This window comes from Mustela erminea, chromosome 3, assembly GCF_009829155.1.
Source record: "Mustela erminea isolate mMusErm1 chromosome 3, mMusErm1.Pri, whole genome shotgun sequence".
Lineage (NCBI taxonomy): Eukaryota > Metazoa > Chordata > Mammalia > Carnivora > Mustelidae > Mustela > Mustela erminea.
The window spans coordinates 46,601,161-46,617,757 of NC_045616.1; the positions used below are offsets into that span (position 1 = coordinate 46,601,161).

At 37.2% G+C, this 16,597-nt stretch overlaps 1 protein-coding gene across 9 annotated transcripts in view; it reads left to right on the forward strand.

Moving 5' to 3' along the window:
• The window catches only part of MCTP1 (multiple C2 and transmembrane domain containing 1), a 520,392-nt gene that overhangs the window by 277,546 nt on the left and 226,249 nt on the right, over positions 1-16,597 (forward strand). For all 9 annotated transcript variants that reach the window (XM_032335735.1, XM_032335734.1, XM_032335733.1 and 6 more), the window contains exons 4-5: positions 6,164-6,243; positions 10,335-10,446. In XM_032335735.1, coding sequence (XP_032191626.1) covers positions 6,164-6,243; positions 10,335-10,446 — 192 coding nt within the window. The remainder of the gene's footprint in view (positions 1-6,163; positions 6,244-10,334; positions 10,447-16,597) is intronic.

The following is a 16,597-nucleotide window of genomic DNA, read 5'->3' on the forward strand; positions in this document are numbered from 1 at the left end:
GTAGTAGTAGAGGCTGGGGGTTTAAATGCAGTGCTATTTTTTTAAAGATTTTATTTATTTGACAGAGAGAGAAAGTCCATAGCAAGAAGAGGGGCAGAGGCAGAGGGAGAAGTGGGCTCCCCGCTGAGCAGAAAGCCTGACATGGGGCTCAACTCTAGGACCCTTGGGATCATGACCTGAGCTGAAAGCAAATGCTTAACCAACTTAGCCACCCTAAATACAATGCTGTTAACAGAGGTGAGAGCCACTGGAGCCTGCCACAGGGATGCTCCTGCACACATCTTAGAGTATAGGGTAAATTCTGCATCCATTTCAGTTGATTGACTTAAATTCTCGATTTTCATCTCACTGACACTATTTGCCAAGGTATACAGTGAACACCCAGAGTTACAGCAGAAGAGAGAAAAGTAACCGAAAGGGAAAGGGGAAATGTTTCTGTAAATTGCTACTTGTTTGGCCTAATCATAGGCTAGAAATCTGGGTATTAGATTGGAGTCTTTTCTAAATAATAGAAAATTTTTGATAATTAAGTAGGTGCTTATCTTTGGGGTCAGATTACTGTTTCTGTTATTTTACCAAAATTGACAGTTGCTTCAGTAACTCATATCCATCCAAGCTTAAGATTTGAAATCAAGAAGTCCTTGTAGTGCCAGGGTGGCTCAGTTGGTTAAGCATATGACTTTTGATCTCAGCTCAGCTCATGATCTCATGGTGGTGAGATCAAGTCTTATGTGGCTCTATGCTCAGCAGGATTTCTGCTTGAAAATTCTCTCTTTCCCTCTCCACTACCCCTGCCCCCATGCTCACACATGAGCTTTCTCTTCTCAGAAAGAAAAAAAAAAAGTCCTTAACCATGGTTCATGTTAAAGGCCATATTACCATCTTATGCAAAATTATTTCTCCCTAGGTTTTAAGGTCTCTAAAAGAATGTCATATACCTAGGGCACCTGGGTGGCTTGGTGGGTTAAGCCTCTGCCTTTGGCTCAGGTCACAATCTCAGGGTCCTGGGATCGAGCCCTGCATCGGGCTCTCTGCTCAGCGGGGAGCTTGCTTCCCCCTCTCTTTCTGCTTGCCTCTTTGCCTACTTGTGATCTCTCTCTCTCTGTGTCAAATAAATAAATAAATAAATAATATTTTTCAAAAAAGAAATGTCATATACCAGTGATCATCAACCCTGGCTGTATATCAGAGTTGCCATAAAAGGTTTTTTGTTTCGTTTTGTTTCTGTTTATGTGTGGACTTTTTTGTGTTGTTTTGTTTTGTTTTGTTTTTTAAGAATCTAGGTGTTCAAGTGTCTTCCCTAAAGACTTTGATCCAGGACCTCAGAGGTAGAATCCCATCTTTTATATTTTTGAAACACAGTAGGTTATTCTGATGCACTGCTTGGGTAGGGAGCCACTTTTCTAGACTTTTAAATAGGAACAACGAAGTAATTGGAATGAAAATGTTTCCAGCCCTGAACTGAACAGCATCCAAACTAAATTATTCCAAAATTAGATGCTTATATTATCTTAGACATTTTATCTTATGTGGTTCAATGATACTTCCTAAATGCATGAATCAAGAATCTCAACTATTTTAGACAACAACATCAAAAAAGTCAACAGCAAAACAAAACAAGGAAATAAGCATGTGTGACCATGCTTGCTTTTGGCTTATAAGCAAAGAACATATGAAGCTACTGAATCTTGGGAAGATGGGCCACATCCTCATTGTAATAATAATAACTACCATTTCTTGAGCACCATGCTGGGTGCCAAGCCTACTTTATCTCATGTAAGCCTCACAATACCTGACAAGTAACTATCCTCATCCCCATTTTATAGGCGAATGAGACTTAGAGAGACTCAGGGTTTCCTATGTCCACCCAGCAATTATGACACATAAGCATCTTTATTCCACTAAAGTTGACTAATTGCTGTGGCCATGGTTAAATTTTATTTTCTTTGTTTTACAATGTCAATCCTATAATTCAGAGTTTAATTATTCTTGTATAGTGAAATGATTATTTTGAAGCTTCCTGGACATGAAAATGACTTATGGACATACTTGAGTAGAATCTTACATCTTGGGTTATACTATGTGATTTAGATCCTTCTCCATATCCTTTTTAAAAAAAAAAAAAAAAAGATTGTATTTATTTATTTGACAAAGAGAGAGAGATCACAAGTAGGCAGAGAGGCAAGCAGAGAGAGAGGGGGAAGCAGGCTCCCCACTGAATAAAGATCCCAGTCTGGGGCTCGATCCCAGGACCCTGAGACCATGACCTGAGCCGAAGGCAGAGGCTTAACCCACTGAGCCACCCAGGTGCCCCCTTTTCCACATCCTATTCCCACTATGCCTCTTTATTCGAATGCTACTCTCTCTGATTGTCCTCCTAAGCATCTTCTGTAAATAGCACTTCCCATCACTACCATACCCTGAGATATTTTCCTCCATGACATTTACTACTACCTAACGTGCAATTGTTTATTGTCTATATCCCCCATTTGTAAGCCCCAAGAAATCAGAGACTTTGTCCCATTCACCGCCATATTCAGTGCCTAGAATACTATTTGGCACATTGTAGATGCCGACCAAATATTTCTCAAGTAACTGAATGAATAAATTTATGAATCTTTTGAGCTGGCAGTTAAAAACTCCGCTGAAGTCTTAAGCACCTATGGCCATTTCAGTGATCCAAGCTACCAAAATCCCATTTGTGGGAGACAAGGTTTCTGTTACTTATATCCCAAAAACATCTTAGCTGGTGTGCTTCCAGATGCAATTTTTCTGGGAAGACGATTGAATCAAGATGTTAAATAAATTCGTTGATCAGAATGAAGCATGCATTGTTCTAAACTTGCATGAGAATGAAGAGAGTTGTTAACTGAGCCCAAGCAACTTTTATCTAATGTTTCCTAAGGATTCCTCTTCTCCCAGGGGAGGTTCCATGAAAGCAAGGATCCCATCAAAACTGTTTAGGTATGAATTCACAGGCCTTCACTCACAGTGGGTGGCTAAGTCATGTTTGTTAAATTTCAATATGTTCTGTTCTGAACAAAACATCCCACACAATAGAATCTGAATCTGACCTCTTCTAAGTGCTGAGTTCTGGGGGGAAGTAACATAAACTTTTCCAAGCTTTGGATTCCTCATCTGAAAAATGGACACGATACCCTATTCACTGAGTTGTGTAAGACATAAATTTTTAAGTCTCCGTAACAGGGACACCTGGGTGGCTCAGTTGATTAAGTGTCTGCCTTCAGCTCATGTCATGATCCTAGGGTCCTGGGATGGAGTCCCACATCAGTTGGGTGGGGGGGGTAGTCCTTGTTCAGTGGGGAGCCTGCTTCTCCCTCTGCCTGCCGCTCCCCCTGCTTGTGTTCTCACTCTCTCTCTGACTAGTAAGTAAATAAAATCTTGAAAAAAAAATTTCCGCAACGTGTTTAACGAATAGCAGTGCCTAACAGGATAGCAAATATTGAATAAACATTAATCAGTGTTAATTGTGCATGTTCTTATTGCAGTGGGAATACGTTTCCCTATTTTATCTCTTCTCTGTGCTCTGTATTTCTGAAACTCCCCCTACAGCGATGCTCCTTCTGACAAGCAATTTATGGAGCTTAGAACCAAGTAGCATAGCTAATAACTTCATTAATGAATGGATTCTGGTGGTTCCGTTCTTTCCCATATGTATGCCCTTGCTAAGTAATAAGAGAACTTAAGGAAGCACCTAGCATTATTGCTGTGAGAAAGACTTTCACCGTGAGAGTAAAGAGAGTTTGAATATCCCATCACTCGGCTGGGCTGTCTCTTCTAGTCAAGGCACTGGATTCTCAGCTCTCCACTTCACTGTCTCCAGACTACTCCAGACTTCATGTCTGGATGTAGCCCAGATGGTCTCATTGATTATCACTCGGGTCCCCAAGATTTTAAGCTTTAGGGTGGTACGGTTAGAAGAGATTGTGTAAGAGGAATATATTTAATCGTTAGTGTAATTTTTTTGTTGTAAAATACCCTTCTGCAGCCACTTGCAAATACTGACATGTCCTTTGCCTGTGATGTTGTAATATACTCACGTGATACGCCACTGAGCCGATGACTAGAGCTCTGAAGTGCAATTGATCAAGGAGAATATTTATTACAGGAGAACTGTGCTGTCTATAACAAATGTACTCCTGAAAGGTTGTGTGTAAATCAAATGACTATAAATTGAATAATTTAGAAGACATTAGGGGAACTTATCACTTAAATAAATCCCCTTGGGGCTCTTCCAATTAAGAATCCTTTTGTAATGCAAAGTGTTTATCTTTCTGTTTATATATCAATTTTTTTACATAGTAAGTTTGCTTAACTCAAACTCTACTTATTCTAGAGAAAAAAAAAAACAATCATTCAGGGCTTTGTACATACTGTTCCCTCTCCTTCAAACTTTCTAATTGTTGAGGCCAGTCATGCTGATTTGGGCTCAGGAATGCTAGGCTATGGATTCCAAAGACTTTCTATATGAAAAGGTCAGGAAGAGGGCACCTGGGTGGCTCAGTGTGTTAAAGCCTCATGATCCCGGGGTCCTGGGATAGAGCCCCACATCGAGCCCCACATCAAGCCCCACATCAGGCTCTCGGCTCCGTGGGGAGCCTGCTTCCTCCTCTCTCTGACTGCCTCCCTGCCTACTTGTGATCTCTGTCTGTCAAATAAATAAATAAAATCTTTAAAAAAAAAAAAAAAAGAAAGAAAGAAAAGGTCAGGAAGCACAGCCCCCAACTTTATGTCTTTTCTCCACCTTAAGTTTTCCCTGCTCTCTACTGTTCTTTTTATTCTTTTCACACTCTGTTCTTTACAACCCTTACCACAATTTGTAATTATGTATCCCCTGTGCCTTTCCTTATTTAGCCTCTATCTCCCTCACTAAACTGTAAGCCTGGACGGTGTCAGCTTTGCTCACCACTGCTGACACAGTGCCAAGCATATTATCTTGTACATTATTAATACTTGATCAATATTGGCAGAAGGGATGACTGAGTAAAGAAAATTAATCAGTGGTTGGAAGTTAGCCAACTCTCATTTACTTAGAGTTTTTTGCACACGGCCCTAACTGACCTTGCCCTCAGCCGTCTTCTCCAGGCTTCTTTCCCTCTCCATCTTTCTCAGTGGGCTTCAACCGCTCTGGCTTCTGGAGAACTCTTGAGTATGCTATTCAACTGCTCTTTCTTCTGCCTGGGAGTGATCTTCCCAAACTGGCTTAATCCTTCTCATTATTCCAGTCTCTTCGTGCATATTTCCTCCAAAAGGCCTTCCTGGACTTCCAGTCTAAAATAGCAGCTCCCAACACACCCCCTTAGACATGTGTGTCCATAGCACTCCTCACTGACCTGTATATATCTGTTTGGGTTTTAATGAACCATCTCAGCTCCTAAATGCAGGTCCCAAGAGATCAGGGACACTGCTTTCTTATTCACCCTATTCATCATAGGATGAATAAGAAACGTGAAAGGCATAGAGAAGATACTGGAAAAATAGTTTTGTAAGAAGGAAGAAGTAGCATTCTCTCTTTTCCTTTCTGTTTGTTGTTGGTAGTTTTGTTAATATTATTTCCTAGACTTGCTTGTGATGATAAAAACTTAATTTGACTTAACCTTAATATAACTTTACAAACTGCTTTAATAACAACATCTCAATTTTTACTTATTTGTATATTTAAAACAGCATTTTCCTATAATAACACAGAATTTATCTTCAGTGACCTGAAAAATACAGAAATTAGAATTATAGTCTCATCACCAGTAACCCACTAGAGAAGACATATTTGTTGACTTTCATACCAACTTAGTTTTCCTTTCAGTAATGCTAATAATATGGGGATTATTAGAATATTTAGAATATTTCTAAGCCTGTATTCCTCAGATTTTTAATGATTTGCTATATTTATTTGATTTTGTTTTTCATCTTCCTTAAAGTTCTATTTGATATAAAACAGCAATTTTAAGTACAAAGTTAAAGGTAGTTTCCTTTGTATGTTTTGCAAGACCCTAACATTTCAAGCAAAGTGATTTTTAAAAATATTAAGAAGTTTCATTGGTCTTGGTGACATAGACAACCAGTATTTTATAATCAAGATATTTTCATTTAAAGCTTATATAGAATTAGTTCTAATAATTGCCTTGTCTCTTTGGCTTCTTAGGTATTTGACTATGATTTTGGACTACAGGATGACTTTATGGGCTCGGCGTTTCTGGATCTCACACAATTGGAGTTGAACAGGTAACTTTGAACCTTTATAATATTGCTACTTCTTGTTGGGAAGCTAGGCCTGTGTAATAGAAAATGTCAGCAGATCCGTTATCTAGTCACTGTTCTCTCATTTGTTGTTGTGAGCCTCATGCTAGCCAGTCTTTTTCAAGTTCATCTTTCTTATCTACCCAGTGGAAATACTAGCATCTTCTTTGATTCTCTCATTCAACAACCATTATTCAGGAGAAAAATTCTTGGACACCTGCTTTATCTCCCAACAATAAAGATAAAAGACACATCCCTTACTTTTCACACAACTGGTATGGGTGTAGTGGGACGTAAAGCAGATTATCCATGTTATTCAAAATTATTAATTTAAGAATCAGGCCACCGTCTAAGAAATAAAACGTGTACCTTGCTTCAAAACCAGCCACTCCCTTATCACCTGAGCCCACGTACACTCTAATTTTGCTATCACTGGTAATCCTAGATTATCTAAGAGTGCCTCAAACATGGAGGAAGATTAGTTGTATCTTCTCAGATTAGTTCATCATTGCTTGACTATTTGTAAAGTTATATAATTATTACTAATATTAGTCATTCCTCATACCTAATTATGGGCTTATGTTTTTTTTTTAAAGGTTTTATTTATTTATTTGACAGACAGAGATCACAAGTAGGCAGAGAGGCAGAAAACAGGCTTCCTCCCGAGCAGAGAGCCCGATGCGGGGCTCGATCCCAGGACCCTGAGATCATGACCTGAGCCGAAGGCAGAGGCTTCAACCCACTGAGCCACCTAGGTGACCCTGGGCTTATGTTTTTAAAAAATACATTTCAACTGGGAGCTTTGAATTATTACTAGAAAGGGAAAAAATATGTCTTAAAAGGGTCAAGCAGTGCTAGGATAGATTGCATAGGAAGCTGTGAGATCTTTGATGGTTTTAAGATGTTTTAGTTGATTATGTACATCATGTGGCAGGAGTCATGGAAAGCCAGAAAGCAGAGTAATAGACCGGATGGCTATTTTGTATGTTAAGAGCAAATGAAATAGGAACAGTAGAATCCCCTTATCTATTACAGTCAACTACATTTGAGCACGCCGACACCTTATTCTGACAAATGACTTCCAACAGTCATTTTTGTCATGGGCTAGACAAAAGAGCAGACTTCTCTGTACCTCCTGCACATCCTCCACTTCAACCTACAGCTTCCTGTGGGCTGAGCTAATGACAGGCCTAGTGATTGCTGACTCCCCTCCCTCACCACAGTGGAAGGACGTGTGTTAGATGGTTTTTTATGTAGTCCATCATCATGAAAACGGAGTTCCAACTAGAATGGACTGTGGTGTTCTTTTATAAAGGCCACCGTTATTTTTTCTGTGGACTTCTGCTAAAGGATATGCAAATTGCTGGATTGAATCACAGATTCAACTCGTAAATTCCAATCAGTTCAATTCATAAATTTCCCTTGTTCTCTATTAAAGATAAATCACTGATGAAAAATAACTTTAAATGGAAAAAAATATGAGATGATTAAGAAAATAAAAAGAGATTATATATAAGCATTTTGTGTTTATTTTGAAACATTACTTATTTTTTATATTTAACCATTCCTTCCTCTCAAAACCACATAAACATCCTACTCTTTAAACAAAAAGTTCTAAACAAACTACTTTTTAAAATCACTAGCTGGTATATTCCATTACATTCTATGTATAAATCAGTAGTCCCTGGGTGCAAATAAATGGATAATGGTAATAGCCATATAAATACTTATCTTACTATATAATGCATTAAGGTTTTACATTAAAAGAAAATAATAGATAATCAGGGCGGCTCAGTTGGTTAAGCGACTGCCTTCTGTTCAGGTCATGATCCTGGAGTCCTACAATTGAGTCCCACATTGGGCTCCCAGCTCCATGGGGAGTCTACTTCTCCCTCTGACCTTCTCCCCTCTCAAGCTCTCTCTCTTTCTCAAATAAATAGATAAAATCTTAAAAAAAAAATAAGAAAAGAAAAAAATAATAGATAATCATCATAAAATAATTGCAAATGTTCTTAAATCTTTTATTGTATAATCATTAAAAAATGTAATGAAGTTGTTTCTATTAAATTTATATGTATTCATTACAGGGAAATGAATCAGATAAAATTGTAACCCCATATAAAAATATATATGTATGTATAATATGTACATATCTTTTATAATGCTTAACATGAATTTCTTAAGATAAAAGGAACAAATTGTCAAACCACAGTGATCAGTTGTAACTAAATTGATCATGAAGCAATTTGGATCACAACTATTATAACGTGTATTATCAGTCTAATTTTTCACGTTTCAGTTAAAACCTCTGACGTCAGAAAACTGTTCATTTTTTCTCATGACATTATCCCTTGACTTGGTAAAAATTAAGCATCATGTGAAAGAGTCTCCTAGTATTTCATCTTAGCAATAAAAAGTATCTGCGTTTCTCAATCCTGGTTGTATGGGAAAATCACTCAAGAGCTTTGCAAACAATATAAATTTCCACATCCCACCTTTTATCTATCGAACCAGGGTCATCATGGGTAGAATTAGGGAATAGACACTTTTTAAAAGCTCCCCAATGAATTCTGATGTGCCGACAGAATTGAAAATTCTTATTTGGACCAGCTTTTCCCACCAAGCCCTCCCCAAAACTAGGCTCCAACTGTATCATTTATTAATTGTTAAGCTCCCTGAAGATAACATTATCTTTGATCATGACATCTGTTTTTTACCCAGAGCTTAGCACAGTGTGTGGTATTTCATATGTGCTTAATACATGTTTTGTGAATGAAAAGAACAAGTGACCGAACAAGTAAGGGAACATGTCTAATTTGACAACATTTAAAGATTTAAGTTTGTATTGAATATTCCATAATCCCTTAAGTTTACAGAGTGCATGAACCCCTGTTTGCTTAACAAAATGAACCAAATCAAATTCTATATAAAATATATTTATATATATATCATATATACATATATACTATAAAACTTAACATGCATTTGTTAAAACTGAAATATTTGTTTAACTGAAATATGGAAATAAGATATTACCTACCCATTGTCAGTTGAATGTGTGTTTTGTATTATTTGTAAAAGTGAATTTGGGTAATACCGAGTAATTCATAATCTCTTCCTCAGACATACATAATTCTAAAGCTTTCTAAGTATGCGCTAACTCTGGATCCACTAACAATGGATTTCCTCATGTTTCTAAACCTAAAAATTGTTTAGACATAGGTTTAAACAGCCAAAATATATAGAAGCATTTTAAACAATGGAGTCTGTTAAAAACATAAAAAAATAAAAATTATGTCTATGATGTATATTAGGCGAGTTATATTTTATCCTTTCCTTTTTTCCCATTCATCCATTCACTCTAAATCATGGAGTGGTCTGTAAATGACCCTCACTTACTTTTTAGTCTCAAATTTATAGAAAATAGTGGCTTTGCTTTCTGTGTGTTTAGAGATCCTTAAAAAAAAAAGAAAAAAAGACTTGTGGATTTCTCAATACTGTTATAGTTTCCCAGCCTTCTAGAACCCCAGGCAGGACTGAGACATCTGCAGTGAACCCAAGTATTTCCATTTGATCTACAATTGATTGGATAAGTTAGTGATTTAATGATATTTCAATAGCAACAGAAGTTATACCGGAAAAGTAAAGAAAACACAATTGGCTTTCTTTTTAAAATGATAAATTGTCTATCATATGATCTCCCTGATATGAGGAAGTTGAGAGGCAACATGGGGGGTTTGGGGAGTAAGAAAAGAATAAATGAAACAAGGTGGGATCAGGAGGGAGACCAACCATAAGAGACTCTTAATCTCACAAAACAAACTGAGGGGGGCCGGGGGGAGGGGAGTAGGGAGAGGGTGGTGGGGTTATGGACATTGGGGAAGGTATGTTCTATGGTGAGTGCTGTGAAGTGTGTAAACCTGGCAATTCACAGACCTGTACCTCTGGGGCTAATAATACATTATATATTAATTTTTTAAAATGCAAAATATTAATATAATAAATTGTCAATATAACATATATTTTTGGCCTATCCATTTAATGACTGCTCACAATCTTAATATTTTATATCATAGGCCCACAGATGTGACCCTAACATTGAAAGATCCCCATTATCCTGATCATTACCTTGGAATCATTTTGCTCTCCGTCATCCTTACCCCTAAAGAAGGAGAACACAGGGATGTGGTAAGTTGCCCCACAGCCTTGTAGGAGTGCTTTCTTGCTCTCACTTGGTGAAATGTCATGGGTCTTCTTTGAACCCAGAGGTGATAATAAAGAGAAGCTGCGTATGAAAGTCGGGCCTGTTCTTTGTTTCCGTAAGTATCCTGGGTATTCCTTAGTCCCTGCATTTTTCATCTTTTTTGACTCAAATTTCCTGTTCTATGCTCCAGATCGGAACCTCTTGTTGTAAATAAGGGACACGTTTGCAATTTTTATTATAATTTCATTTCCGAATTTCAGACATGTTACGTTGTAGGCAAATGGTAGCATTCATTCAGGGAATACATTTGCTACTGAATTGAATATTTGGAATTCCACACTGAGGTATCCAGACTCTACTGTTTTGACCGTATTGTCTGGTGTACCATAACAAAGAAAAATGAGGTGAAATTATAATAGAGTTTCTGCATTCTGGTATTTGTTTGCTGAATGATAAGTGAATACGTTTCATCTTCTTGATGGGTTTCCATGTCGGTGTTACACATTTTCCAGCACTGGCTGTCTGTACTTCCTTGCACACCATGCTGCTGTGAGAAACTGACAAGGGATACAGAGGCGCCAATTACTCCAGCATGTTAAGTGACATTAAAAAATACCTGGTTCGACCTGCACGGGTATGCTTGCCTGTGCACTTCCTGCCACAATTTGCTGGAGATTATCTGTTAGACTCTGTGTGCTTTCATGTACTGGGAACTGCTCCCACTAGTTTTGGTTAGAACACATTTGAGGAGTAAACATAATTTTTTTGGCAATTCCAAGTACCCTATTTCAGCAATGTGTGTATTGTTGTCTTAAAGTGATGCATGATTAAAGTCGGTGTGTGTCGTCTGCGGGAAAGGTGTTATTGACATTTTCCCCTAGGTTGTAGATTAAAATAGTGAATCCCAACTTTCAATTTGGAACTGTTTTAAACTCATTGAAAAATCCACCTTTTCAACAAATATTTTTCTCTATCCTTTCCAAAAATTAAGCAACGAGCACACATATTCATATACTGTATTTGTTAGTATGGTTTAACTATCCATACTTAATTCAGTGAGGTATAAATTTCTCTTTTTTAACAAGTACTACCAAAACCTACTGTGAGAACTTAGCACCATAAACAAAATGCATGTGAGTGTGCATATGCACAGGCCCACATGTGCCAATGGAAGGGTAGGTAAGGAAACTTTTTTACAGAAATTAAAATTCCATTTAGAAATGGAAGCCCATCATTGTAGAAGTCACCAATCCAGAATATATTATACAGCACAAGGAATAAGTACAGCACAATACATCACCCAGGACAGGCCAAGGAGTATATCCTAGCTGGCCAATCCATACATAGGAATAAATTGTGTTTATTCATATTTTATTGAATTTTATTGTTTATTGCTTAATCTAAATAATCCTAGTATTGGCCAAAGCTCACTGTAAGCCAGGTTCTATGCAATTCCCTTATGAGACTATAGAACTTCTATCCAGTGGAGAACTTAGGGATAAAATAATTACTGAAGGAAATTTATAGTGACGACTGTTTTGAGTTCAGTGAAAGAGAGGTGTGTGTTGGTGTTAAGATAATACAATAGAATTTGGTCCAGTTAGGGAAACAGGAATTCTCTAAGGAAGTCAAATGGGACTTGAGGTCTGAAGTGTAAACAGGAGTTAATAAGACAAAAACCAGGGAAGGAGAGTATTCAAGCAGAGGAAACTGTGTGTGCAAAGATCCTGTGGCTAGAGAAAATAGGTCGCACTCCAGGAACTGAAAAATTCCTGGAGCTTAGGAAAGGTGGAGGCAAAGGAGAGTGTGGGAGATCATGACATGTGATGACAGTGGAAAGGGGATACCCAGACTGTGTAGGGACTGTCGGCCATGTTAAGGTTTGTTGTCATTCCCCGAAGAGCAAGGGGGAGTCTATAAGTCAGAAGTGGCATAATCATTTGCACCTTTTGAAAACAGCTGTGTAGCTACATTGTGGAAAACAGATGAAAGGGTGAGAATGGATACATTGAGATCAGTCAGGACCAACTGTTGCCAAAATCCTGCTGGAAGATGATAGAGGTTTGGATTAGGATTGTTCGAGGTAGAGATGGAAAGAAATCAGCAGGTTTATGTATAAGAGGAAAAATCAACAAAACTTAGTGACAGAATCTTATTTTGAGATTCTTTGCTCTTTTAATGAAAAATAGCATTTTATAAATGAAAATACCTAAGTGCCTGAGATCTTATGTCTCCCAAACCATCCCAACTGGCAACATGACTGTAAAGTAGAAGGATATGGTGGCTGGTATAGTTATTTGGGTGATTTGGTGATGGAGGGTCTGTTGAATTCTTGCAGAAAAGGGATATTTATTAAGTGCTCTAACATCAAACTGAGGCTTGAGAGATCAAGTTAGGACCAAGATGAAGCTGCTAAATTGCACGGAAATGAGTCGTCAGATTATTAGCACAGGCAAAGTGGTTCCCAGCATTATTTGTCCTTTAACAATTCCTGTAAAAATCTTTCAGTCTCCACAGTTGCTCAAATTTATTATTTCAACATAATGTCTCTCTAATTAGAAAAACATCCTTTAAAAGTATTACAGCCTGATTAATGATCATCAGTGATTTATCAAACATGAATAGGAAGAAAACAGGTGGGTTATATGAAACAGTTGCTCATCAAAAATCTGGTATTGTTCATCTTTTCTTCCTTTTCTGTTTTCCTCATCGTCTCTCTCCAGCCCCATTTACCCTTAAAACAAAGAGTTCTTCCTGAAATCTTCATGCTGTTTTCTTGATTCAAGTCCCTTTGACTGCTCAGCTTTTAGAAAGAAAAGCCTTTTTTCATTCACTGGTTTACTTCGTGCCCTCCCCCTTCAGAGTCCCAAACAGCACTGAATTCATCCCTCCGTGGCAACTGAAAAAGGATGTCTTCTTCCCCCCACCCCCACACTAGCCTTGACTTTCACCTGGCTTCTCTCTTCTTCACCAGAGAAGCAAGTAGCTTAGTGAGGACTCAGTGCCTCAGAAAAGCACAACAGCTGAAGCAGAAACCAGAGCCAGGTTCTGGCTGGTGACCATCCAGACCTCCAGTCACACGTGAGGAGTGGAGGAAGGGTGTCCAGTGTGGTGTCACTTGCTCCTCCTTGGGAATGTGATCAAGATTGAGGAGTATGGGGCTGGTTGTGGAGAAGTGAACTGACTCACGTGGAGGGGAGAAAGCAGGAAAGATCCCCTACAGACATTCTTGTGGCATCCCCAGTATCCTGGCTAGTCTGATGTCCTAGATTTGAATCAGGGCTTCTAAGCATATGCTTATAGGATGAAAATTTCTAAAAAGACATAAATTCTCTTTTCTTTTCCTTTATTCTATATAGCAGTTTTATAGCTATTTCATTAAAGTCTCTAAAACTTTGAACCAACACTAATTATGAGATTTTGAGACTGAACAAGGACCATTTGTTGGCTGAACAAGCATCAAAAAACATTGACTGATCATCTGTAAACATTGTGCCAAGCCCTATAATGTCCTCTTTATTCTTCTTCTAAGAGCTCAGTGACCTGTGTTTATTTCTCTAATTCAATGGAAATTTCTCATGAGGGACTTTAAAGCTCTCCAATGAGCATCATGTGTTCCCTCACTGGTAAACTCTGCCCCAATCATACAAACTCCGGCAGAGCTCACCTTCTCTCTAGTTTCGGCTTTCTTCCCTGTCCCTTGTCCTACCTGACATACCTCACCTCACCTCCATCCTTTATCCTATCACTTCTGGTAAAAATTAATAAATATATATATATATATATATGTAAAATATTGCTTTTGATTACCTTTCTTTTGAGAACTGCTCTCAAAGCTAGTCCAGCTTTCTGTACCAGTGGTTGTTCAATGAGTTGCAGATGAATGTCTATGAGGATTTGAAGGGACACTTTAAAGATCCAGGAAAAGGTAGTTTAAGGTTTTTTTTTCTTCTTCTCAGCATTCAAGTTCCCGAGATTGTCACAAACAATATTAAGTACTTACTTAATTTTCTTTTGAGTTCTTAAAATTAGTACATTAATGATCTTCTGCTTGAAATTGAGTATGAAGATATTTGATGATGACAACGCATTAGAAGCGTATCACTGTATTTTCTCCATTTTGTACCATGTCTAGTATTAGCTCCATATGTTTCCCTGGAATATATTTGAAGCTTTTTAGTTAAAAACAATCAGGGATCCAATGTATCTTTAAATTAAATTTTTATATGTCTGAAATATAAAACATATTTCTGTCTTGAAAATGGTAGGCTGAACTTTCACAAATTACCCAGGGAGCAAATCTTGTTTAGAAAAATTCAAATGCAGGCTAGAAATCAGTTACTAAAGTCTTCACAATTCCATTTAATATTAACATGATATATAGGAAAGGAAAAGAGGGTGATTTTTGCATTGATCCTCACACACCAAAATTATGAGTTCTACTCTCGGGTTATTAGAACAGAAATAATCTATGTTAAGCTTTTGGGATTTAAGACTTAAGCCCAAGAACCACATGTTTATGCTTGTGCCTGTATTTACAAAGCTTTGCTAAATATTTTCTATGTGTTAAAATAGAGAATGGAAGGCATAACTTCAAGAGCTAGTGACCAAGTCTAACAATCAACTAGGCAATAGAACATTAATGTTAAAAAAATGATATCAAAAGTAGGAATAAAATGGAAATACAGAGTACTTAACATCACAAAGTGCTCAAGTTTCTAAATCAGTTATCTTGTGAGTTGTGTTTGTTGTTTTGTTTTTTTTTATGCACTCTTAATACTGACAATACATGCCATGAATAATGCAGTTGGAATGATTTCTCCTTGTGTTGATTGCCAGTTCTGGAAATCAGTAAAACTGAAGAAGGAGTTGAAAATCCGAGCAGCCTCCTGAATCTACGAAAGCCTCTAAAATATGCAATGTCTAATTATAGCAATTTAAGGAGTATAGTATGAGTAATAGCAATAGTATTTCAAAATTGCTTATACTAAAGTCTTCTCCATTGAGCTCATCATTGAGTCTTTAAAAAAAAAAAATCTCAGATGTGAACGGATATATAGAGATACATATTTTCTTAAGTTTCCAGCATTGTGTGTATGAGAAACCACAGTCTTCATGGGGGGCAGGGGCATGCTCTTGAGTTGCATGACACAGCTGTCATTTCTGTTTTGAATGCATGTCTTGTTTTTGAACCTACAAAAGTATGTTGTGCATCCATGTGTGTCCTGTATATGGTATTTTGGTCTGATAGTGTGTTTGAGTTCTTTCTGGCTCTTTTTCTAGCAGAGTTCAATCCACAGCTTTCTTCATTGGAGAATTTGTGAAATAAAAGTGAGTTAATTTGTGTTGCACACTCTCTTAGATAACCTAGACCTACAAATTGCTTGGCTAAAGCTAAAAAAAAAATAGAGGATTGTAAGAAACATATGAATTGACCCCATTTGGCCTTTAGCAAATTAAAAATATACTTTTTTTCATGTTGGTTTATTTTTCAAATTTTTCTGAATTATTTCATAGCTAACATTTTTTAAAAATCCACTTATAAAAATTTCATGTTTTATAATATGTCTATACAACAATATCTAGCTATTCTCTGATTATTCTATCTTTAGTAGCCATGTAATTGCCTAAAAACTACTACAATAAAAAATAAAGCTAATAAATGGATTGAGAATGTGGAATCTCATGAAAACATAATCAGTTCTACAGCTCTATCACAGGCCATATTTTTATACTACTTATTTTTTTCACTGGTTTCAAAGAAAGTTGAGCTACTAATGAAGAAGTCTGATTATCCTGTAATAATATTAGATAATGGTGCTTTCAAAAACAAATTCATATGTTTCTCAGCTGAAATTAAGATCGTAGAGCAAAAAGTAAATCTTATTTTTCTATAATTTGCTTTATCTCCTATCTTTAACATTCCCCAAACAATCTTTCTTCTCTAACATCTCACAGATAGCAAAGGTGTTAGTAGTAATACTGTGTTTGTTAAATTCGCCTTTTTTTAAACTCTTCTACTGTTTCCAGTTTCATTGAATCTTTCTTAACCCAACCATCTAAAAAGAAAAAGAAACTTGGGAGGGGGATACTTAAACCCAATACTTAGCTGGTTGGCTTTGCTCAAGAAGCAGA